At 48.5% G+C, this 24,663-nt stretch overlaps 3 protein-coding genes across 7 annotated transcripts in view; 2 read left to right on the top strand and 1 right to left on the bottom strand.

Moving 5' to 3' along the window:
* Nucleotides 1–11,563, top strand: part of MTMR3 (myotubularin related protein 3) — a 91,907-nt gene extending 80,344 nt beyond the window's left edge. The window contains exons 20-21 of one of the 2 annotated variants that reach the window (XM_083804083.1): nt 9,530–9,614; nt 10,548–11,563. In XM_083804083.1, coding sequence (XP_083660209.1) covers nt 9,530–9,614; nt 10,548–10,598 — 136 coding nt within the window. In that variant the 3' untranslated portion in view covers nt 10,599–11,563. The remainder of the gene's footprint in view (nt 1–9,529; nt 9,615–10,547) is intronic. The other variant, XM_083804080.1, reaches the window with a different exon arrangement.
* Nucleotides 1,862–24,371, bottom strand: LOC310883541 (acyl-CoA dehydrogenase family member 11-like; the record flags this gene model as incomplete). 4 transcript variants are annotated; one of them, XM_083804093.1, is made up of 15 exons in its annotated part: nt 1,862–4,836; nt 6,826–6,957; nt 7,255–7,321; nt 7,482–7,740; nt 12,951–13,058; nt 13,468–13,560; nt 14,537–14,677; nt 16,290–16,389; nt 16,657–16,751; nt 17,286–17,435; nt 17,539–17,681; nt 18,530–18,647; nt 19,651–19,750; nt 20,385–20,617; nt 24,072–24,371. In XM_083804093.1, 14 exons carry the CDS (start codon nt 24,369–24,371, stop codon nt 6,834–6,836), a joined length of 2,031 nt encoding a protein of 676 aa, XP_083660219.1. In that variant the 3' UTR covers nt 1,862–4,836; nt 6,826–6,833. The 4 variants fall into 4 exon arrangements, with proteins under 4 accessions (XP_083660219.1, XP_083660220.1, XP_083660218.1 ...); XM_083804094.1 differs by having other exon boundaries at nt 1,862–6,957; nt 7,569–7,740; XM_083804092.1 differs by having other exon boundaries at nt 1,862–6,957.
* HORMAD2 (HORMA domain containing 2) overlaps nt 13,599–24,663 on the top strand; it is a 37,812-nt gene continuing 26,747 nt past the window's right edge. The window contains exon 1 of the mRNA XM_083804103.1: nt 13,599–13,924. The gene's annotated coding sequence lies outside the window, so the exon portion shown is untranslated. The remainder of the gene's footprint in view (nt 13,925–24,663) is intronic.

Here is a 24,663-nt window from a genome sequence, read left to right on the forward strand (position 1 = left end):
GGGGAAGAAATGACAGGGTATGTTGTGTTTGGCGTTTGAACTTCCCACACCCTTTGCGAGGATTGTCACGCTGCTGCGGTTTGAGCTGAAGACTCACAAGATAAAAGTGAAGGTCTAGGAGGCCGGCTTAGCACAGCCGCCCGTGTCCTTACGGGAAGGGGTCTGGTAACAAAGCGTCTCCCCGGTACGCGTTTTGAAATGGTTTGCAAACCATCGGGTGGGAAAAGCAAAGGAAAAGATGGGCTCTCTGGTCGAGTTGTGTCTCTAAGAACTTGCTCCTGAAGCAGCGCGGTAAATCTGGAAGAGGACTCTAGGCATTGCTGTGTCGTGTAAAACAGAGGGAGCTGGAGCGGGAACGGGGTAACACGCAGCTCCCGTCTCTGGCTTTTCCTCGGAGGTGGGCGATTAGAGGTGTGACTTAGGGGACGTGGTGTAGTTCTGCACACTAACATTGTGTGGTTTTGTGGTGCAAATAGACAGTCAAAAATAAGTCTAAGATTCTGCAGTTCCTAATGACAGGTGCCAAGAGGTTATGATACGGGTTTTTGGGGTCTGTGATGTACAGTGTGAATAAATGCTTGCAGCTCTTAGTCTTTTTTTGATCGATGAAGCACTTTTTTATTAATATTATTTTTCTTTGTATGTAAAGGAGGAACCAGTATCTCTCCATAGCTGTATATATAACCCTTCTCTCCTAAAGAGAGTAAAGTGCTCCTATATTTTTCATTTTTGTCAAAGCGAGAAGTAAATACTTTAGAATTGTTAAATATATAAATAAAAGTGAATAAAGTTTAGAATTTTGCATGGGAGCATTTGCTAACACACTTTCTAGTTTTTTATTTTTCTTTCCTGTCCTTCATAGGAGATACATTTGAGGTTCTGCAGAAACACCAAGGCCTTTGAAAAAGGAGGCTGCAGCAGCCTCCCCTTGCTTTCGTTTCCATTGTGTCTTCGCAAGGAACAACAAACTGTTGCTCCCAAACTTAGAAGAAAAATTACCCAGCTTGGTTTTCCTGGTGCAGCAGGAGTCCCAGGGAGGGGGGAGAGGTCACCAACCAGACGTACCGTCAGGTGCTCTCTGTACAACCGGCACGGTTTTCTCAGAGGCTGGAGAACTGTGTAAGAGTTCTGCCCCTTGGTACCTCGTTTTTCTTCTTCCCCTTCACTGACCATCGCGTGTCAGAGTGTGATCCAGTGATGCCAGCCCAAATGTAGGAGTGGCCCAGGTTGCCAGGGAGCTCACCCTGCTTTCAGCGGCATTTGGCAGAGGAAACTTTCCCTTTCCCTTTCCCTTTCCCTTTCCCTTTCCCTTTCCCTTTCCCTTTCCCTTTCCCTTTCCCTTTCCCTTTCCCTTTCCCTTTCCCTTTCCCTTTCCCTTTCCCTTTCCCTTTCCCTTTCCCTTTCCCTTTCCCTTTCCCTTTCCCTTTCCCTTTCCCTTTCCCTTTCCCTTTCCCTTTCCCTTTCCCTTTCCCTTTCCCTTCCCCTTCCCCTTCCCCTTCCCCTTCCCCTTCCCCTTCCCCTTCCCCTTCCCCTTCCCCTTCCCCTTCCCCTTCCCCTTCCCCTTCCCCTTTCCCTTTCCCTTTCCCTTTCCCTTTCCCTTCCCCTTCCCCTTCCCCTTCCCCTTTCCCTTTCCCTTTCCCTTTCCCTTTCTCTTTCCCTTTCCCTTTCCCTTTCCCTTTCCCTTTCCCTTTCCCTTTCCCTTTCCCTTTCCCTTTCCCTTCTGCGGTGAGCCAGCAGCAGCACTCACTGCAGTGGCAGCACGGGGGGGAATAGAGCTTTTTTCTCGTTTGCACACTTTCTGCCTTATTTGCGATGCTGGCTGGTGGAGCTGTAGCTCTTGGGGAACAAACCAAACTCACTCGGGTTTAACGTCTTTTAATCTTTTCCCAGAAGGTGAAAAACCCAACTGCTGTGTGTCCTGCAAAAGTCTCTTGCACAAAGGTTCTCGTTTTCCTAGGGCTGTTTGGTTGTTTCAGCAGCGTGGCTGCAGGCACTTCCATCACATGAGCTCATCCTCATCGCTTCTTACATATTTTAGGTCGAGGGAGAGGATTTGTCCTGAATTCTCAGGGAGACTGAAGAGCTTCTTGAGCAACTGTGAGTTATTTTGGGGCAGGCCTGTTCTAGTCACAAGATGTTGTGCACAATTGCTTTATAATCTGAAGGTATTTATTTAATCAAACAAAACTGCAGATTCTGGGCAGAGCTGTGATCACAGCTGGTGGTAGTATTTTCAGCTTCAAGAATTAAAAGAAAAAAAGGTACATATAATGTTTTGCACTATTACGAACATGCAAAGGAACAGCAGGTTTTCAGTTACACACCAGAATTTGATTTCATATAGCTCCTTTCATACTTGAGTTCCTTCTGAGTGCTTTTTCAGTCACTCACTCCTCTAGCACAGCGGCTGCAGGCTGTGTGCGTGCCACCACTCAGCCCTGGACACGGCGCTTCTTGGATGTTCCCCGTTACGGAAACGCGGAGCAAACCCCGTGAGTCCTGCGCGGGAGTCGGAGGGAGTCGGAGGACTTTTACCTTCCACATAGTGAAGCCAGAAGCATCACCGGCCTGGCAGCTCTGCTAGGGGAGCACCCAGGTGGCGTTTCCAGTGATCGATTCTTCCTAACGAACGCCCTTTCCTCTTTTCTTTCGTTACAGCTCTTAAACAGCCCAAAAGCCCAAAGGGAGAGCAGAGCTGCTGTCACAGCGCGCAGCTTCGGTGGTGGCTGGCACGCTGTGATTTTCTTAAAACGGCCCCCTCGTGCACAGGCCCTGTGAGCAGCTTATCTGATGGGGTGAGGGAAAAGCCCATCTCTTTGAACAGCCCCAGGCAGGCCAGCAGCGAGCCCAGAATCTCCCGGTGGGAGCAGGAGGGAGTGGGCAGCAGCAATGCTGCAGGCTGGGCACAGCTTCATTGTACGGGAGGGCGAGGTGGCAGCAGCGCGGGGGATGAAAAGCCAAAGGCTCTTCCTCTGGGGGTGAAGGGGAAGAGGCTGTGGAGATGCACGCACTGCGCAGGAGGGGCTGCCGGGGCGGGATGGGGTCCAGGCCACGAGAGGCTTTGAACTGAGGCTGCAAAGGGAACAGCCGCATGCAGGAACGCTGAGCTGATGCTGAGGTCGTGTAACAGATACGGGGTGTCCGGATATTTGTGGTTGTTCTATAATTGTCCCTCTAGTAGGTCCTGAATTACTCAGCACAAGGAATTGAGGAAACAGGGTCCAGAGGCGGTTACGAGACAGCGTCAAGCTGGGCTGTGCTGGAAGGAGACGCAGGGAAGCGGCTCAGACGCTGCCGAGCGGAGGCCGGTGCTCTGGGCTCGCTCACATGCAGGGGCCCGATCAGGTTTTACAGCAGCTTCAGAGCAGCCCTCAGCCAGGTTCCGTGGCTTGGCATCGCTTGGGAATTGCTAGAGAATTACATGGAGTTACCTTTTGTGCTTAAAAAGCAAAACCAGCGATTTAGGCTCCGAGTCGAACAAGGAACGTGAGCAAATGCAGCTCCTGCTCGTGCAGCGCCCGCAGACGGGTGCGTTCGCTGCGAGGAGCCGCGATTGCTCCTGCTGGTGGGTTTTTCTCTAAAGGACACGCGGGCGATGCTCCCGCGGGCCGTCCCATACCCCTACAGCCAGACAGACTGCTGAAGCCAGGGCGTGTGAAGTTTCTGGTTTGCAATATTTTTAATTATTTTTATTATTATTACAATTCAACTCGCTTCTTTGTTAAACAGAGAATCCACCAGCATTAGAGCAGGATGCAGAAACAGAAATGGAGCCTTTAAATAGAGCCACCTCTGTACAAACCTTTATCTCTCTTGCTGACCCCACACCATAAAGAAATGCCATTTCTTGGGCAGAGGGATAACAGATTCCCATCTCTTCATTTTACACTCATAACGCAGGCATTGGAGCTCAGATTGTAGCATTTCGGGATCGAAGATAATCGTACTCTTCAACTTTCGAATTTTTTTAAATGCTGCTAAAGTTTTACCTTACTATTTAACAAACATTTTTAAAACTGATTTCCCAGAGTTGTTATGAAATGATTTTTACCTTGCAGTGGCAACAGGTGATGCATTTGATTGTACTTTTTTTTTTTTTGGTGGAATTTGTATTAAAATGACATCTGAAGTCTTGATTAATAACTTCAAGAACATTAAATGTTTTAAAACAGGCAAGCCTATGAGAGCAGAGAGCTGTTTAGCAGCAGCATAAAGTGTTAGACCCTAGTGCTTATTTGTTTGTAACAGCATTTATTCTGCTGTAGCCTCAGAGTGAATATTTAGATCTTAATAAATTTGTCATTTCCTACACGGTGGCAATTTTACAGTCCCTTGTGTTTTCTGTACTGGCGCACTTGCAGGGCTTCCACTTTGTGGGGTTTATTTTTAGGCAAATTATAGCTCACGTATTAGGAAAAAGTAATTTCTAGTGTTTAAATAAATACCTGAAATCCGTAGGAAGAGGTGGATGTGAAATCCCAGGCTGGCAGCAAGCACGGAAGACGTCACTGCCTGCCCAGGCCCAGTACTGTGGGGACGAGCCCTTAGGGAGAAGGGAGGATCCCGATGATTTTCCAGCAGCTCCGTGAGCGATTCTAGCGCTGGTTAAACGTGATGGCTTTTGTCTGTCGTATTATTTTGTGCTAACTCATCACGTTCTCAGACCTTTCTGCCCTCCCTACATGCATCTGAGGCCTTCATGCAGCTTAGAGCCACGTGTTGTTCTCTCACCTTCCCATTCTAGTTCTTACGCAGCACAAGCAAGACTTCCGTCTTCGACACCAAACAACTGCGGTAATGGAGGAGGTTTTCCCAGCCCAACTGTGATTTATTCACCTAGGTGCACACAAAGCAGATGCGGAGGAGCGCTGTAGTGAGAAGCCCTTTGGTGCTGGTCTGGCTGTCACCTGTGTGACTCGAGGGAAGCTCCCGTGGCTCAGCGCTGCGCTTGGCCCCGCGCGGGGACAGACGGAGCCCCCGGGCGCTCCTTCCCCGTCCCCCACAGCCCTCTGCCCCGCGGCTGCTCCCCGGCACCGCTCTGCCCGTGCTCCTCCACCCCAGAGGTGGCCTCGGGTCCTCTGCATCTCTGAGCTTTGGCCTCTGTAAAACGTTGGTAACTTGTGCTCAGCAATCAGCTCCCTTCCGCTCTCTTCCCACTCGATACCCTGGCTGCTGGTGGCGCTTTGCAGCTACGTATTCCCATTGTCTTCACTCTATTGTTTCTCTTCTGTTATTATCAACTTTCTGATTAAACTTTTAGTCATCAGGGTAATACCACACAGGCAGACAGACGTGCTGAGTGTGAAGAGAAGCATGCAGTCAATACATCCAGATGTTTGCTTTGGTGGAGCATTACTGGATTTCAGTCTAAAACTTACGTCAGAATTTATGTCAGTAAATTGCAGCATCATTATGACATACACATAGGAAATGAATAAGCTTTCTAGAGGTCAAAAGTGTTTTTTACTTTAATTTTGGTACCAACTTGTACACTGTTGATATAATTTAAATGATGTAATTGAAATGATCTCCTCCCCAGGATGTTTGTAGAGCGGTTTTGCACAGCAGCGTTGATGCTGATGCTGACCGCTTATGAAGCTGCAAACACCAAATTACCGTATTGTGTGTTTGAAATGCAACAGAGCGAGAACGTCTTTCTTGCCCATCGTGGCTGACAGCGGAGCTGAGTTAGCAGGAATGAGGTGCCCAACATTACACATGAAGGTAAAGCCTCTACATCAGGTTATTTTAAAGTAAAGCAAAGCTTGTTTGGGACAAAGTACAATGTAAAAGGAAAAATCAAAGCACAAGCTAGACTAATCAATGGCCAGCTCGCTTAACAATAGCCTTAGCGAGGTGAGATAAGGAAAATGGAAACTTCAGGTTACAAAGGCTGTTTCCTCAAACAAGTTGCCGAGTTCAGCCACTGAGTTGGGAAGTCCTGAGCCCAGTGCAACGCTTCCCATTGAAGTTGTTTGTATGACAGGAGATACCATCTGCTGCGCATGGAGCCACTTCTGCACCACCAACGTGGCAGCAGAGGCTGCCCTGGCAGAAACACCACCCCGGCAGGTGCCGGGGGGGATGAGCACGTGCAGTATTGGAAAGCAAGACGGGGAACAAGAAAAAATGGTGGCTTTCTGTATTTAATCAGCTTCAAATATTTTTCACTTTGATTTTGGTTGCTTGTCTTTAAAAAGAATACCAGTTAGTACTTGAAGAGCTGCTGCTTCAAGGCATTATCTGCATTTGATACTGATTTGATTTGATCACTCAGTATTTGTCTAAAACACGGTAAGAACATTTCAGCATCTCCAACTGAATTTCACTGGTTGTGTCTGCATTAGCAAGTAATTCAGTGCAAAAGCAGTGGATTTCAGCCTGGAGCAGTGGGTGCAGTTGTGGGTTTAGTTCAGAAGGATTTGGTCTGGCCCCTGGGTGGAATATCCTCACCATACCTGTAATTTGTGGCTGTCTGAGGTGTCTGCTTTGGGATCGCAGCCAACCTGCTGTTTCAGCTGGGGGTTGGAGTGTGCTCAGTGCCAGAGCAGAGCTTTCAACTTCCTTCCTTCCCGAAGGAATACAGTTTGCGTGCGGTAAAACAACTTGGCAAACCCAGCCAAAGCGCGGCAAGCGGGGGCACTACAGGAGTTTATTTCAAAGCTTCACCCCTGGATCAAACAATCAGGTGTAGACCCAGCCGCTGCCACCCTGAAGATGGAAGTGTCTGTATCCGTCAGTTTACCACGGCTGTTTCAGCCTGCACCAAATGCCACCGCCGTCCTGCACTTTGCACTGGCAAGGCTGGCATGGCTTTCCAGTTACCTGTGCTGTCACAGCCTGCTGGTGCTGGGGGAGCTGCCGTACACCAGAGAGCTGTCCATGAGCGATTCCTCAGCGTCGTAGCTGCTGTTCTTGAACTCTGTGGCCACAGGGCACAGTTCCTGGTTGCACCACCTGAACAGAGAATGCAAACAGTTACCTGAGCCCTGTTAAACAGACAATGCTGGTCTCAACTTGAGGTCTTCCCAGTTTGGGTGCTTCTCATTGCTGTAGTATGGAGATTGCCCGTGGCAGGGAAAAGCAGCAACGTTGCTGGTAACCAGCCAGAATGCTGTTTGTCTCCATCCAGGAGATGGAGTTTGGATCTCACCATGGCAGACGTTCAGGTCGCTCAGAGAGGCAGAGCAACGCCTGCTGCATCGCACAAGAAATGATCTGGAATGGTTTGGGATAGGGGAGGTTTTTGCTTACCTTCGAGCAGCGGAGACATCTGCAGCGGAAGCGTCAGACCGAGATGCATGTTCAATTAAAAGAGCTCCTGCGGAAGAACGTGAGATGTAAGTAATCCTGGGCTCCAGCTGAAGCAGCAAAGGCTCATGGAAAGAGGGTGGTGGTTGCTGCTCAACAGCACTTGTCAGGCTGAGTTGCCTCCATTTGAAAGGTGGGGACCAAGCTTTCTTTAAAACTCCACTCTTTACCTCTGAGTGTGTGAAGCCATGACACTCTAGGACTGATTCCTAGCCCTTTCCCGGTCTGAAATTCATCATTTCTGTCTTTCCCACTACCTGCATAGATCCTTGCTAGGGAGTAAGAGAAGTCTCTTGCAGCCAACTCCATGGTCACTGCCTCCTTTGCACCAGCTCCTTGAACGAACTGGGTGAGACGGCTGATGGCATCCCACATTTGCCTCACAGCGGGTTCCAGTTTTGCAGTGCTCGAAGCCAGCTCAATTTTTTTCTGCAAAGAAAACAATCACAGGAAAAATTACGGCATATTTACCTTCTGCAAGGAAACGAGGCTGGTGAAATCCCAAACACACCCAGCGGGATATTAATAAAAGGCTTAAACTGAGGTAGCTGCAGCTCGCACTGCCATAGGTGGAGTGGCCAGAGCCCCGCTCGGCAGGAAAGGAGACGCTGCCAAAAGGAAGCTCAGAGCCTTGCCCTGAAAACGGAGAGTTCCTGCAAGCCAGGCCCAGCTGTGCTGGCCTTCCAGCTGCACATGGGGACAAGCTGAACATCCCCACTTCCCTCTAATTGCACACCTGTATCAGGTTATTAACGTGTGGGTTATTACCAGGTTAATTATGTGTGACCTCCCCTCTTTTTATATTTTCACTCCCACTAAGATGCTAGAGCTGTGCCCAGGCAGGAAAATTCAGATTAAAAGGAGCTTTTCCCTGCAAGCCCTGTCTGTGAACCGGTCTGGCTCCCTTCTGGCGGACCCAGCACCACCCTCCTGTGGCTGGGCTAAGCTGCTGTTTCCCCAGCATCCCATGTACCTTGTGAAAGCACAAGTGAGCGTCTGCCAAGAGAATCTAAAATAGTCCTTCTTTCACAACACGGCATGCCCACAGCTGCCTGGATGTGTCCGGCAGAGGCTAGCCCTAAACCTGTGTTTCCCATCTAGCAGTGCTGAGCCCTCATGAGCCCAAAAAAGAGCGTGCCTTGTGCTTGGGGCTGCCAGCCTTGGGTGAAAGCTCGGTCTCGCTGAAGCCACGCAGGCTGAAAAGCAGCCAGCTCGCACCCACGCAGCGGCCACAAACCTCTGGCCCCTGCACCTCTCAGGGCCACGAGTGTTTGGCGGGGCCGGCACCCGCCTGCGGGCAGCACTGGCTTCGGCTGTGAGCTCAGCCCTGCAGCCGGCTGTGCTGCACTGGCACCTCCACAACATTCAGATCTCTCGCTGCAGGAAGGCTGAAGGTTTACCTGGAGCAGAACTGCAGGCAGGACTGCGTGCGTATTTAAGGAGCAGGTGGTAGGGGGTGCTTTTTGTTAGTCAGTCTCAGTTGTAGGCTGTTTATGAGCTAAAGCCTGTAAGGAGCTGCAGCACAGAACTAATTTCTGGCTTTTTAATACTTAAGTGAATGTGCAGCCCCCCTTGCTAGTACGTGAAGGTACAGCGTATTTGCACCGTAGGACTCAGCCCACACAAGCTGAACCCAGCTTTGCTTTCTGTAACACGGCTGTGTGTGACACCTTCTGCCCAACCATTGCCCCGTATTCTCTGACTGTTAATACCAGAAAAACACAATCCTCAATGGTTGCTATTCTGTGCTCCAGGCAAAGCGGCACACAAATACTCACAGCATATGCTGTACGAATACAAAAACATCATCAGTAAAGCGGTTGGGTCTGGTGCCAAGATAAAGTCCAAAGAACCCTCCAAACCCGCAGAATGCTAATAAGATGTTTTAAAAGCAGCTCGGAGCTTGTTGCCAGCAAGGATCAAAGACCCCAAAGGCATAAACATATTCCCAGCAGCTTGGGTGGAAGCCAACATCACACAGGCGAAGCACAGCAACCACATACGTGCTTCCACCAGCAGCCGCGTGCTAGCGGCCAGGGTGTACAAGCAGCTACATCCTACACTGCCTTGGTTTGTAAGGTTTAAAGACCTTGGCAGCATAGACCAGGAATATAAAGCATCGTTTTAACCTTAGAAGAAAAAAAAAAACAACCAAACAACAACAAAAAGCCATTGCATTCTCTTTGCTCTCCAATAATTTACACTTTTTTTTTTTCAGATCACTCTTCTTTCTCCTAACCAAAAGCACTGAATCTTCTGAAAGACTGAGCTGGGTTTTTGCACATCCTCCACTGCCTTTGAGAGTGAGAGACTAGAGAGAGAGCTGCTTCAGGGATGATGTCTGAGGCAGAAGCAAATTCTGGTTTGCTTTCCTGCGTGTTGATCTGCTCCAGCGCCTGTAGGGCGTAGCTGAGGGGAGGCACGGGCACGCAGCCCCCCTGTGCCGCTTGTACGGGTCTTTCCTGACTGCAGTCAGCGGAGAGAAGGAACTTCAGAGTGCCAATATGTCTGGTTCCTTCGGGTTATCGCTGAGGAATATTTAAGCTGTCACTTGTTTCTTTGCTCTCACTACCAAGCAAGATTGTCAGAACGGTTTTTACTTGAAGACTCATCACCAATACTTAAAAAACACAGCAACAGGGAGAACATCCAAAACGGGGCTAGAAGCACAAGTCTCACATTATTGTTTTGAGCAAATATGTAGTCTCACTTTAATAACCTACATTTATTTCCTGCTGTGCTAAAATTGTGGTTATGGTCTGAAAAGGACCTAAAAACACTACCATGTGACTCAGATTGCATGTCCGATTTACAGATAGAGTTTCAGCCCCACGCAGTCATTGCTGATGCATCAGGCAGTTAATTCTGAGCTCTGCAAGAGGCCTGCAGGACTGGCAATTCAGAAAGAACTGTGATGTGACCAAATTTAATCTAAAATTATTAAAATGCAATAATCAAAGAATTCCCCAGTGCTATTTTAGCATCGCTTTTCAGACTGTAATAGAATTCTAGAGTACAGCCAATGCTCTGGCTCAAAATTCCAGCTAATAAAATCGTAGTATAACATAAAATGACCCCCCCCCCCCGTGCAGTATCCACCTGAAACTCCCTGAGAGCTTGCAGACCAATTACCTCTGGACAGGGCGGTTTGTAACAAGCTTACCCTAAAAATTCAGATTCTCATAATTACGCTGTGCAAGAATGAAAAAGGTCTCTGTTCTTCCCTTTTCCTATAGGTAATTACAACATCGAATTCCTTCAGAGAACAAAGAACTATGCTGTACTAAGTACTAATGCCACTTTCTCCAAAGAAGCCTCTGTCACTGGGCACAAATTCTGCAAACCGAGAACCTTGAGGGACAAACATAAAATGAATTGTACCGAGTTTTGTGTGCATCAATAAAAAGAAAATGGATTGGAACAGTAAAAATCCCTTTATGAAGGGCTAAATGATTTCCTCACTAGATGGGTATGGGAAGGATGTTTCAAAACGAGACAGACTCCCAGAGACCAGAAGAATTTGGACACCTGGAGCTCAAAATGAGGTTGTTTATCACCTGAGAATGACATCCTGATTCTGGTGTAGAAGCTCAGCATGGTCCTGCCTGATGCTACAGAGGCACCATGCAGAAATACCTCCAGGCTGGTGCTTCCAGTGCCTGGCTGCTGAAGGCAAGGGGAAAGGTTTCTGATGTGCCCAGGTTACGTTTGCCATGTATGATCTACTACATCCAGAACCAGGGCATCACACGGCTCTCCGAGCCCCAGCCACTTCCAGTCACTGTTGCCACGCTCCGTGGAAATGGAGGCAGCCCAAGGGTGACATGGACAGAAAATGCAGTGGCATTAATGGCATTTGAGGAACTTTAGTCAGTGCTCACTTCTCCACCCCATGGTCTCACAGACAGCGTGATTTGTTGGAGCACCAGAGCAATGATGAGCTTGCTAATTAATAAATCTCCATACTTGGTGTTACTGCTGTGCAATTACCTGCTCTGAATCGTGTTGCTGAGTTCTTTAGTGCTTCTCTGGTTATCCAGTTAAGGAGCTGAAGGGACCCCCTTAGCTGCACCAGGAAGGTGCTGCTAGGACTGCAGTATGGCACCTTTGTGGGGAATTGGTTTAAATTAGTGTAAGCATAAGTCTGAGGAGGCCAGCCTCTTTCCAAGTTATTTTTAGAGCCTACCACCCCCTCCTTTCCTTCTCTACTCCATTACCTTCAGTGTCAGATTAAACTGCTTTTTATCAACAGCTGGACCAGTTGGCTTTTTAATTAGTGGGTATGCTCATTAGTCCTGCTTATGAGCAGATTTGGCTTTCATGTTTGGTAGTCAAATTGCTTGAGGTATTTTTCCTTTAACAAAAGTTGCATGAGAGGATGGTAAGAGGACATCTCTGGAGGTCAGAGAGGTGGTCTGTGCAGAATACAGCTAAGCTGTGGGTGTGAAATGTAACACAAGTTGACAACTGCAACCACTGGTGAGAAGGGGTCAGGCTCTTGTTAGTGTGTTTTTGAAGGACCTGATGGATGGATAGGGTAGGATAATCTGCTGGATACACCAGAGACCACAATAAGAGTCTTATATTTGTATCTATATATATATATAATGAAAATACCCATTATATATATTATGTTTTGCTTTGTGTACCTGCTCCTATGTTCACTTCACAGTCTCCTTTCTTTCCCTGGGATGTCTGGGCTTTCAGCACAATTGTGTTTGAGCAGTGGCAAGGCCACCATGTAGGTATCATCTCTGCTCTCTCTCTGCTTGTGCCATCATCTTCAAAGAGCAAATTGTCAATGCTGAAGGGAGTGAAGTGGCCCAGACCTCTCACTTCTCATGGGGAGAATATGAGAAAGTGAAGGCTACATGTAGTGAAATCCAGCAGCTCATGATTCCCTCACTGTATCTGCGCTCTTACAGTTCTGAATTGTTCTGTCTTCATTAGAAGTCTAATCCCTGTGGGAATACCCTCTGATATGGTGATCATGCCTTCCAGCCTCATTCCTGTGTCCCCTTACAGTATTTAACAAGCCAGATGATGCTCATTTACCTTCAGGAAATTCTGAGCTTCTCTGAACTCTCCATGGCTGCCTGTTATCTGGGCACCTTTAAAAGAGCAGCCTGTAGGTAAAGGCAGAGAACTGCAAATCTGAAGAGGCAGCAAAGGGATTCCTTTGGCTCTTTCCATCTTTTCAGTGGGAATAAGAATAGAAAGTCATGCTGCAGTAGGTAGCCCTAGTGAAAGTTTAATATTCAGTAGTCTTGTGGTGTTTTTGCAGTTAAAAAAAAAAACAAAGCGCTACATTATTTTGACTCTATCACATTAAAAATACACTTACATTGGTACCTGTCGTGAAGAACACTGACAATGCAAAACTCTTTGCTATAAAAATAAACTTGCCTGCATTGTTTTTTTTTTCCTAGCACACAAGGATCCTAAAACAAACACTGCCTGCACTCTGCTTTTGTAAGTGCTATTTAAAGAGCAGAATTGCAAAACACCTTCTGAACACTTGTCTGAAGCTTTGCATCTGGTCGTATTCTCCACCAGTCTCAGCCAGGAGCACTAACACCAAATAAGACTTGGACAAATCGGACAAATCAGGCTTAATGGTGCTTTTGACAAGGGCTCACCTGCACTGTGGAGAAGAACACAGCTATCGCCCGTCCTTGACTCTTGGTGAGGGATCTCAGGACGTCAAGTGACAGGATATTTGTTGTTCCCTCCCATATAGACAGCACCTGGTGGTAAAAGAGACTGTGTAAGAGCAAGAAGGAGCCTTTTGGAGCAACTGCAGTAAATAAGGGGGAACATGAGCCAATGAAGATCTAGGGCAGAGTTAAGGGAATATCAAGGAAATCTCCAAAGATTTCTTGCCTCACCACAAGTGGGAAGAAGCACTGGTGATGACAGCGAGGGGCCCGGCTACATTACTGAACTAGGAAGCAATTCCCAGCACCAGGAACAGACCATGTCCCCTCCCTGGTGGTGACTGGGCTCAGCAGGAAGGCAGCTAGAAAGAACTGCAACACCTGCAGTGAGTCTGGGGAGGACTGTGTTTTTCTTTGAGCGTGTCTTTAGGTGGCAACCATGAAGGACTATGCAGGGGACTAGGTGATACACAACAAGCTTTTTCTGCTGTTTTCTTACCAGAGTATCACGAACTATGACCGGCAAGCCTGTATCCTCCATGTAACCTTGTCCTCCAAAACACTCCATTGCCTCAATAACAGTGGCAGAAGCCTGCAAAATGCAGAGAGTTGATATAATACACATTGCACAAAGGGAAGGAGTGGCTGGAAACCTCCCGCATCACACAGCAGTTCCTGCTGGGAGGGGACTGACTGGATCCCACTGCCTTGCTGAAGCAGGTTGCTCATTCATAGAATCACAGAGTGGTTTGGGTTGGAAGGGACCTTAAAGGTTACCTAATTCCATCCCCCTGCCATGGGCAGGAACACCTCTCACTAGACCAGGTTGCTCATTACATGAACAGAAGCACAGCCTGGGGAGTGAAGAGTGATCAGCACTGAGTGAGGACTTGCAGGAGCAGTCAGACCCAGGGAGAAGATCCAGGGAGAATCTGTCTCACTGCAGTCCTCTCTAGGTAAGGGTAAACCTGTGGTTTGCTTGGTACATAGAAGAAAGTGTCTCTGTTTCAGGAGAATCTTACTATCTCCTTGCCTATGGTGTGTAAGTTTCTTTGTATTTAAGCTGAGGGTATTGAGGGGGACAGACCCCTGAAGTTAAGGCTGATGCTGTTAGCACTGTTCCCTCTCTTCTATTTATTCTTAACTAGGAAAAAGATGTTTCCTGTGGCTCAGTGTCCCACCTTAGTCTTGGAGCACAGGGAGTTTCTCCTAAAGCCTCAGCAGCATTCCTCTGTGGCGTGTGGCGTATGGCATACTTCACAGGGTGTTTGCTCAATCTGCTGTCACCACATGACTGATCTGTGGCTTGCTTGCCAGGCAGCTGGCATGCTGAGTCCTTCCTGAGAGCTGAGGGATGAGTCCCCCACTTACAACGTTCAGCCTCAGCGCAGAGCAGTAATTGCGGGGTAGCTATCACGCTGCAGGCCCTGCAGAAAGAGGTCGCTGCCTGTACCCCACACTATTGCTGCCCTTCTCGTTGGCTGTGTTAATTCTGCCTCTTTCCAGCTCCGTGGCTGCTAACGTGCCACCAGCCCCACTCAGGGCTAATCAAAGTGGTTGCTCCATACCTGCTTCCCAGTGTATAGTTTGGCGACGGGTACAAGCAGTCTCAAGAGAAGCTGGTCTTGCTCACTCGCCATGTTGGTTTCTGCAAGTCCAAGCAGCCGAGCGATCTCCATGAGCAGAAGAAAAGCCCCTCGTGTCTGCACCTGCATGCGGAGAAGTGGGGAGCTTCATTGGCATGGGTCTTGAACTGTGATTCCAGCCTGATTTGCTGAGGTGCCATGAGACTATCTGGAAGGGATGCACAGTGCTTGGACCTGAGCAAAATGCAACCCCCCCCCCCCCCCCCCGTACAAAACCACGGCTTCAGAGACAAAGACCACAGATCAGCAGGGCATAAGGCATGAAATATTAGAAGCAATCTGGAGCTGCCTCTCTTGCACACTGCAATCCACTATAGAAAAGGGACAATGGCATTTCATTAAGCCTAATGGGAGCCTTATCAAAGCTCCTCTCGGGTATCCAGATCATAAATCCATTCTTTTCAAGGATAAATGGCATGAGACTGCACATCTGATGGTCAGCCTCCAAGCACCAGATCTGCAAGGTCTTAGACTTCTTGCTGAGCCTCTTGCTTCCCTGACAAGTTGCAATTTGGACAGCACTGAGCTATGAGCTTTGTAGCCTCTGTGTGTAATGATGTCCTGTGGGACTACATCGGATCTTGCCTTTCTTTCAGAGGTAGAGTTCTGGCAATGGACTGCCACAGGCTACGAGATGCTGGAGCTTTAAGTTATGCTTGACACTTGTTGGGGTGACACCACTTTCCCTCTTCCCCCACCCTGCAAGAGGAGCTATAAATGCTGGTTTAAATATTTGCATGAACCTATTGCAGCCCAAGGATAGGAATCCATGTTACACCAGTTAAAAGAAGAAATAGTTTGATAGATGAGAGGAGGAGAACTGTGTGCCTTCTTTTTGAAGTTTTGGTAGTGGGAGGAAGCCACCCATGTCCTGTGGGTTTAGTGGGCTCAGTGTTGAGGCAAAGCTGTGAGACATTCTGCAGAGAGCTAAGGCTGTGAAATTCCTCTCATAACCCAGAGCCAGAGTGCCAATTCATACTGCTCTCTCTTCCATTGTCTAACCATTATTTCTTTAGATGGTATTTACGTCTAGGTGCTGTATTCAAGCTCAGTGTCTTGTGGTGAGCACTGTGCAGGTATACCATGGAGACAAATTTGTCCCAGAACTGGAAGTTCATGGACCCCCCCCCCCAGGAATTCATCAAGCCCACTGAGAATAGTCTATCTCCTGCTGCAAGAGCTACCAGGAGAGTTGGATGAGTGTGCACCAGTCTTGGAAAACAGTCTGATAACTGCAGTTCAGGAGACTGTGGTGTCATTTTGGGTTGACCTGTGTGGTGCCAGGAGTTGGACTCAATGATCCTTGTGGGGGTCCCTTCCAGCTCGGGATATTCTATGATTCTATGATTCTATGCTTGTGGTCTGATGCAAACGACTAAATTTAGAGGCCATGACATAGTGGATGCATGCACGAACCTTAGCACTCCTGTCAGAACAGCTCCCAGGTAATTGTAATTGAGGATAACCTGGAGTCCAGCAGAGAACTCAGGTCCCTCATCAGATCCAGTCCCACTAGACTACGACAATTCCCTTGCTGTACACACCTCTCTGTAGCAGGAAGAGCCTGCTACATTTGACTTGCACGCAGAGGCAGGCTGGCTGTGCCCATAAGCGGCTGAGGATCCCTGCCCTCTTTCCTGACCAGCAGAATCAGCTCAGCTCCTGGAAGCCTTACCTCCAGCCGGGCTATCGTCTGCATGTGTAGGGGATGGTCTTTGAGGAGCTTCCCGAAGACAACCCGCTTAAGGGCGTACTCCCTGCTCAGACTGATCATCCTAGAGAGAACACAGCCAGGGAAAGGCGTTAGACCAGCAACCTTCCTTCTAAGCCTCCCCTTACGGCCTTCCCCACTGGGTGAACCCTGCTCGGCTGCAGCACACCAGCCTAGGTCACCCACAGGTGACCTAGCACCGCTGGCTCCCAGCCCTGTGCCCACAAAGGCACGACGTGACAAGCGACTGCAGTGCTAAGCACTGCAATCTCCCCTTATCCTGACACGCTGCTCCTCCAGCTCTGGGAGGGGGGGTCCAGGCTGCCTTCACCTTCTCATGGAAGCTACTGCACCAATGACGTTGTGGATCCGAGATATGTTCAGCATGTTGGAGATGGAGGCCACTCCACGACCTTCTGCAGAGATCTGAAACCACGGAGGAACAAAGGTCGATGTAAGCCTGTGGCACAGCCTGGGAAGCTGAAGCATGTCTATCTTAGCGACACCTGTGCCGGCAGGCAGACAGGTACAGGACGTCCGCTTCACCTCTCTGTTCTCCAGCACCAGAAAGATCTGCTTGCGTTAAAATGCAGCTGTCTTATTTTAGCCAAGTCTGTGGCATGATTGGAGAGGTGCCTTTGGAGACTGTATCAGCACGATCAGTTCTGGTCACTGGCTGCTTGTTCCCACCTGCATGCCACACAGAACTGCCCCTCAGCTGGGCTAAGGCAACTGGATTAGGGAAATGATCAGCTTAGAATTACTTTTTTCCCCTTCTCCCCCAGGATTTTTCCTGAGCTCTGTTCCATACAGGGCCCTGCTGGGGAAGGGTTCTGTGGAACGAGCAGCCAGTTACAGACATGGATGAGAGGAAATTCTTCAGCTGTACACCCCCATGAGCAGCCTGCCACGCCAAGCCTGCCCAGCCCCAAAAGGAGGGGGAAATGGTGCCTTACACACCAGCTCTGCTTCAGCTCCATCCAGCCATAGCTCTGCTGTTGCCATCTGCCGTGTGCCCAACTTGTCTTTCAGCCTTTGCACTCGGATATTGTTCAGCTTCTTGTCTTCATCTCGAACCTTCAGGAAGAACAGCGACAGGCCACTGGAACCCTGGGGGCCATTAAAAAGGCACACAAGGAGGACTATGTCACAATGAAAAAAGGAAAGTAAAAGGTTCCCCTGCTCCTTCAGCGCATTCCACCACAGAACAGACCTGTTTTACATGTCCTTCAGCATCTGCTATCCTGGCCAGGGTTAATGTCACATCAGAATCAGCAGCTGATGTAAACCATTTAAAACCATACAGACGATATGTGCCATCTGGCTGCTTTCTGGCCACTGTTTCCGTGCCATTAGCTGCAAGAAAGGAACAGAAGATCTTGGCTTTATAGGAACTTCTGTATCAATTGATGCTGATTTTCAGTTTAGGCAGCAGCTCTTGCTATCCGGATGAAATATGGATTAGCTGCTAATCTCTTTCACTGACAGTGGATAAGAAATGCAGCCAGAGTTAAGTGCTAGAAAGGAAATATGCCCTGTTTAGCTGCAAGCCTTTCCAGCAATTGCTCCAGGATAACAATGGTAAGGGCAGCGTTTTGTAAGCAGAATGCACTGTGGTTTACAATCCAGTGCTTCAATTTCTTTAGGAGCTGCCATAGCCAAGAACAACAAAGGGTGCTAAGGAATCATGAATCCTACAATGATGCTCATCTCTGTAACTTTCCCTCCACAGCTGACTCTTTCACTTCTCCCACCAGGAAACCAACTGCAGTTTCATCCCATGCAGGTGACTCCCTTTCCACATTTCTGTCTCTGCAATGGAGTTCAGAGGTTTCCTAGCCCTTCACGCTATTCCTATCATTTGCCAAGGACCAGAGCTGAAGATCAAGAATGCTTCCTCAGTCCCAGCTGGGATGGGCCTGATTGCCTTGCCCAAGGTTTAGATTATAGAGCTAGATGTCAGTGTGTCACCTGAGCAAGGATCAAATCTCTGTACCTGCATGCCATGTGCTGTGTACATCAGTGGACAGAAGCTGGGCCTTTTGTCGGTAAAGGGCAGAGCTGTGCAGATGATTTAGATGACTTCTGCTGAAGATTCGTAAGCCAGCCACCTGGCTTTGAAAGCTCCCCACACCCTTCACGTTCTCAGTTCTCACTAACATGCCAGCTGATGCTGCAGTTGCTTCCCACCTCAGTACACGTACCAACGTCAGAGCCTCCCCTGCGCTCGGTCATCCACTGGCCAGAGGTCCAGAACTTCTTGGGGTCACGGGATGTCAGATGGTCAAAAGCATTTTTCAGGGATGCAGGAATACCTAGTGACTGTTTTGGGAGAGGGAAAAGAAACGAAGAAGGTCATACCAAAGCAGATGAAATTAGACAGTTGCCTTAACTAACACTGGTGTGTCCTACAAGTATCCCTGCAAGGCTCAGAATGGATGGTACGCAAGCAGGAGAGCGGGACACCGAACGTCCTGCACAGTGCTGCAGTGCATCTGCGGGTACTGCCAACAGTCTGTGAAACCTCCTGGCTCATACGAGGCTGCTGGAACACTGTGCGGGCAGAAGGTGCAGGTTTCTGTTACAAAGGGCAATGTTGAGCAGCCCTACTGCCCCTGAACTTCTGCAGCTGGACCCACAGCTTTCAAAACAGCACAGTGCCAGGGTACACGCATACAGTCGTGTACACTGGATGTCACCAGCACCCAAAGAGCTGCAGGAAAAGGTAGCTGCCTTGTGTTTTTTCTTTTTTTTTTTTTTAATTAGAATGCCCAGAGCTAGCTACACAAGGCCTAGCTTTTCTCTGTACCCTGCATAGCCAGTTACATAGTGCAAAGGGTCAGTAAATCGCAGAGCCAAATCTTCAGATGGGGAAGCCTTGCAAGGTTGGTTAATTTGCACCAGGTATGGATCTAGCCCAATATGCTTAACAGCTGCTTCACAGAGGGGACAGGAAAGCAAGGCCTTTGTGCCTTGTAGTTAAAACAAAACAAAACAAAATAAAACAAAAGCAAAACAAAAAAACAACTATGGAACAATAAGAGACCTTTCCAGTTGCCTGCAGTGTTACAGGTTTCGTGTGCAGTGAAGGCCTCACGGTGCACAGTGTCGTATGTAAATGTAAAAGTCAGTCTGGGTGCACAGACTTTGCAGAGAAAGGAGAAAGCCAGGCAGTGGGAGACAGAGCTGAGTCACAGAGCAAGAAAAGGCCATGTCCAGAGCCAGATGGCAGATCAGCTCTCCTAGATCCTCGGCCAGTGCTCCTGGCTCTAGCCAGCACTGTCAGGACGTGGGCTGTGTCCTCAGAGGCCAGCTGAGCTCGTACCTCAATGACTTTGGCTGCTCCATCAGTCATGGCCAGCGGACAGTTGAAACCTCCAGAGGTGGTTGAAAACAAGTACAGTTTGACAGCCTGGTGCACACGGCTAGGAAAGAAGGCAAAAACAGACAGGTTTTGTGGCAGTTCGGCAGCAGGAGGATAAAACATCTTGACTAGGAGGAGAGGGGAAAAATACAGCCCAGATGGGTTAGACTCAGTCTGCTCATTTCTAAGAGGGCAGAAACTGTTTCAGAGAGGCAGACAGAAGTGGAGCAGAAGTTTCTCAGTCCCGGAGGGACTGCCAGCGTGGGGCTGGATGGAAGGCATCGCTTGCCATCTGGCGCACATTAAGGGTACTTTTTAAAAATCAGAAATCTGGGTCTATCTCCAGAGACCAGAATACAATTAAATTGCAAGTACAATTCCAGACCCTTGGCTGTGTTACAACTACTGCATGTAAAGCTGGAGCAGCGCAGGGAAGTGCCAGGCCCCAGAATCAGGAAAGTGGCATCAAAGAATATTATGATCAACTGCAGGCCATTAGTTACAGCTTATCATTGCTGATGTGGAACATTACAGTGGACAGACACTGCTGTTCAGTACAGCAGTAGGTGTGCTTTTGTCCGTGCATCATCTGTTACCCATTATACAACAAGAAGTTCAGTCCCACCAGATGCTGAATACACTCTGCTAAGAATAACCAGCAAGGCACCAAGTTGCTCCCACTCTCCCCCAGTTACCTCCAGTTGGAATATTTTCTCTCATAGGCCTCAGCAATCAGCCCCTCTTCTGCTGAAATCTCCTTCATCCTCTTCCAGGCCGAGCAGGTGATGATGTGATCCACCCGCTGCCCCCAGGCATCGTACTGCCGAAACACAGGGGGATTCAACTCGCATTCCCATCCCAGAGGTTTGACTTCGGTTAGCAGACGGTTTCCAAACCTCTCCAGGTCCTGACTCACCTCCTCCAGTACCTGTGAAGCAACAAGAGCCTTTAGGCACTCGCCTGGAAGGAAAGAAGCCTCGGTCCTAATCAGAAAGTCAAAGGACTGGCCATATTGTTCTGGGTGCTAATGATCTCTTGCCACTTGGCTCATTGTACTCTGTGATGCAGCAGGACAGCTTGTCCCTTAGCTTCTGCTGGCACAGCTGTGCTCAGCTGTCACATTTTTTTTTCAAAATCATTTTTTCAAGTTACTTCTGGCAACATCTCTGGATTTTACACAAGACAGAAGAGCTTTTGTATCAGGGCTGAGAATCACACAGATGCATATGAACAAGGGGACTGGATGAGCTGATCTCCAGAGGTCCCTTCCAACCTCAGTAAATCACTCTGTGATTTACTGCTGGATGAGAGTGCTAGGGGAAAAGGCGCCAAAAACAGGAAGCCTTCATCTGTATCGGAAAACTTCTGCTGGGCTCAGTAGTTAACTCCTTACCAGGTTAAAAAAGGAGGGATAGCTCAGTCCTTTGAGCTTCAGCCTCACGTACAGGGTGTGTCTAGCTTCAAGTTGTCACTCTGCAGCCAGCTTCTTGCACATCCCTAGGTAAGGATTCATCTGCCCTCATTTCAGCCAGGCTTGGCTGACTTGGACAGAGTAGTCTGTCCGTAGTTAATGGAGAGAAACCAGCACCTGCAGAGAAGGGATTCGTTCCAAGCCTTAGATCCTTATTTTAAGGTGACAAGGATCTCCTGCAGGTGCTTGCTCCTCTTCACTGTCTGTGGCCGAAACTCAATGAACTTGCCTAGACGTAAATAGCCTGACTTACAGCTGATTAAAACTAGGCCAAGTAGACCCAGCCCCTAGCACTGTTGGACTCTGGTTAGCAAAAATACGTCCAAGACTGCTGTGGGGTGTCACAGGAGCACCTGATCAAGATTAACTTTGAACAGAGGAATATTTTTTGCTGTTCTCTGAAACCACAAGAGATGCTCATTTCCTCCTCAATATAGCAGTTGCAGAGGTGAATGCCATAGCTGCTCTGCCCAAATGGTGCAATTATAAAACACATTAATGTACTGCTGATGAAATACAAACCCTGCTTCCCCTCTGCATTGACTTTTCATTAAACTCCATCCCATATGATTGATTCTTTCATCGCTCTGCCTTTCAACGTGTGTAATGAGGATCCAGCACACGCCGTCCAGTTGGTGCTCTGGAAGTCTCCGTCCTCAGACCAGGCAGTATTCTTTCAGGTGAATGCTGAAATAGCCTCAGAAACCACAACACGAGCCAAAAGCCTGCATGAGCCCTGCCAAACTGGTAGAGCTTACGCGGCACTCCTGTTCTAGGTTCAGCTGGGATGGGTATATGCCTCCAAGGCTTATCATATCTTAACAACAACTTGAAGGCTGTTTTACAAGCACAACCTAAGCATCCAAGGTACACGGATTTCACTAATCCCTGAAGCACAGGAACCTTTGAACTCTTTAGCTGGCATTTTTTTTGTGGGCAGAAGAGTAGTAGTTTTCCAAACAGGTCTCTTAGTAAGCATGCTACAGTGAGCTCACTACAACAGTCTCTTTACCTCCATATCCACATCTTCTTAAAAAAAAAACAAAACCAAAACCAAAAAAACATAGTGCCTAGCTGCGAGCTCTTGCCCTGACCACACTTATAAACCAGTGTGTTGCCCAAGCGAATGTGTTTATTTTCAAGGTAAGAGAACAAAATCAGAGTTCCTGCATTTGTGACTGCTGTATGTAACACACCGCAGCCGGGGCGCTCCAAAACCACACAACAGGATACTGGGGAGGCAGCTGCAAACCGTGAGGTTCAAGGCTTTCGCCACTAACTTGCAGCATCTGCTGGTGGTCTCGCTCACCCTAACCACTGCTTTGATGTTCCAGGGATGACTATAGAAAAAACAAACTAAGAGGGCAAACGTACGATCCTTTCTATTACAGGACTTATTTACAGAGGAATCAAAGACTGATAGATATCTCCACCACTGTGCTCAGAAAAAAAAAAAAAAAAAAAGTGGATGCTTTCTTCTGTGTTCTCCAGAAATCACCTTCAAACAAAGAAAGCCTTTGCTCCATTCCAGGGAAATTTTTGTGTTCACTGCTGAACACAGGTGAATAGTACAACGGGAATCAGCCTCCACTGCGGTGCCTGCTTCAGCGCGACACACAGAGCTGCAGCTGCTGCTGCTCCCCTGGACAGGAGGGCGTTCGTATGGAGAGCAGCCTCTCAGGCTGCGGACAAGCTGGTGCTGCTTCAGGCAGAGAGCAGAGACTGGGCTCTCCCTTTTAGCAGTGAGGCAACACTGCCCCGCTGGGACTATGCGCAGAAACGTAAGGGAGATTCTGATGATTTTCTGGTAGATTTTGCAGCCACTGTGTCTCTTTGGGGAACGAGTGGAGAGCAGCTCTGACCTTTTTAGTTCTTCAGAAGATCTGAATCATGCTTCTTGCAAAGGTGCAGATTAGGAGCAAGATCTTCATGGTTGCCCAAAGGTATTGTCCTTTTCCTCACCTTCTCTTTTAGCAAGAAGGCCACAGTGGTGCGTAGGGAGGCCTCATTCCTGTCTCCCGCGACGGCCGTGACAAAAGCAAGCTCCCAGTGCTGCCATCGCACTCCTACCACCCCAAGACTGCAAGACCTCACAGACGTGGAGACCAAGAGCATCACTGACAGCCAGGATCTGCCTCCGTTACTCACATGGCTTTACAGGTACTGCTTCTGCTGGAATGACTCACAGCGAGAGGTCACGCTCAGCTCCATGAGATCCGGTCCCTGACGAGTGAGAAGCAGTTGCAGTCCTGGGGGTGAGGGCAGAGAAGAGCCGATGCAATGAGCCCCCGGGCTTCCTGCAGGCCCGAAGCTCACAGAACAGGGACCCACAGCTTGGGGTCTTGCTCTACCTCTCTGCACCCCTGCAGCTCTGCACAGAGCCGTCACGCTGAAAATCAGCTCAGAAAAGCCAGTGACTGTTGCTGAGAAGAAGCAAACCCCCAAGGGCCTTTCCATCCTCTTCTGCATTCAGCTGACAACAGCCTCATTCTTTTGGCAAGGAAGTTCCTTAAAAAAAACCTCTTCCCTAGTGAGAGAGAAGTGGAAGAGCACAGCAGAATTTGGAAGCACCTCAGTTTTTTCCCTTTCTCTGATTTTTTTTTTTTTTTTAATGCGGGGTGACCAGGTAACAAATGCACACACTGACAATCTAACAACACTCCTTGCAACACCCAAGCCAGTCACAGGAGTCCACTAGGCCCTTTCTATTTCTGTTTACGTCCTGGGAGTATTTTTCACCCCTGCACTGATTCACATAAAACAAGTTTTATGGAATGCTGGTAAATTCCCCTCAGTTAAACACACTGAAGGCACAAAAGGGCTCCGAGAAATGTTCAATTCATAGTCTTAAGCAGTCACCTAGCCAGAACTGTAGTGTGTATACACACAGAAACACAAACGTATGTCAGACCTTGGGAGGAAGGTGTGCCTTCAGGTAACCCCGAAGCAAAGCATCTTCCAGATATTGGTTCCCAGTCTCAGGCCGCTCTTGGAAGAGATTCTTGGTTTCCCTTCTTGCAACAGGCATTTCCAGATCTTCTAATACTTGGTTCTGCTGCATATCGACCTGTTGCCCCTGGTCTGCTGTTGTGTTGAATCCTCTACAGCTCCAAGCTTGGCACCTCTCCCAGCTGTGACGCAGAGAGAGACCCAACTGCCACGGCTTGCTGGTAGCGCTGGATCTCCACAAAGGCAAGCGACGGGCAAACATGGTTGTGCAAAGCCTTCAGCGTGTCACTCCGACAGCTGTCACCTTCAGACCTTTCCTAGGCTGACACTAGCACCAGTCCTGTTTTGTTTTAACATTGTTAAGTTATTCTTGTAAATCAGTTATGTCTTTTTCTCCTCCCTCGGGGAGGAGCTGTTTAGCAGCTGTTGTTGACTGAACTAGGGAAAAGGTCTTTGGAAAGAGATCAGAAAACACCCTGGAAAAATACAGGTACTCAGAAAACACTGCAGCCTACCCTACCAGCCGGGCAAATCATCGTCACCAGCCCCAGTTT

The sequence above is a fragment of the Anser anser genome (genome assembly GCF_964211835.1).
Source record: "Anser anser genome assembly, chromosome: 18".
Taxonomy (NCBI): Eukaryota; Metazoa; Chordata; class Aves; order Anseriformes; family Anatidae; genus Anser; species Anser anser.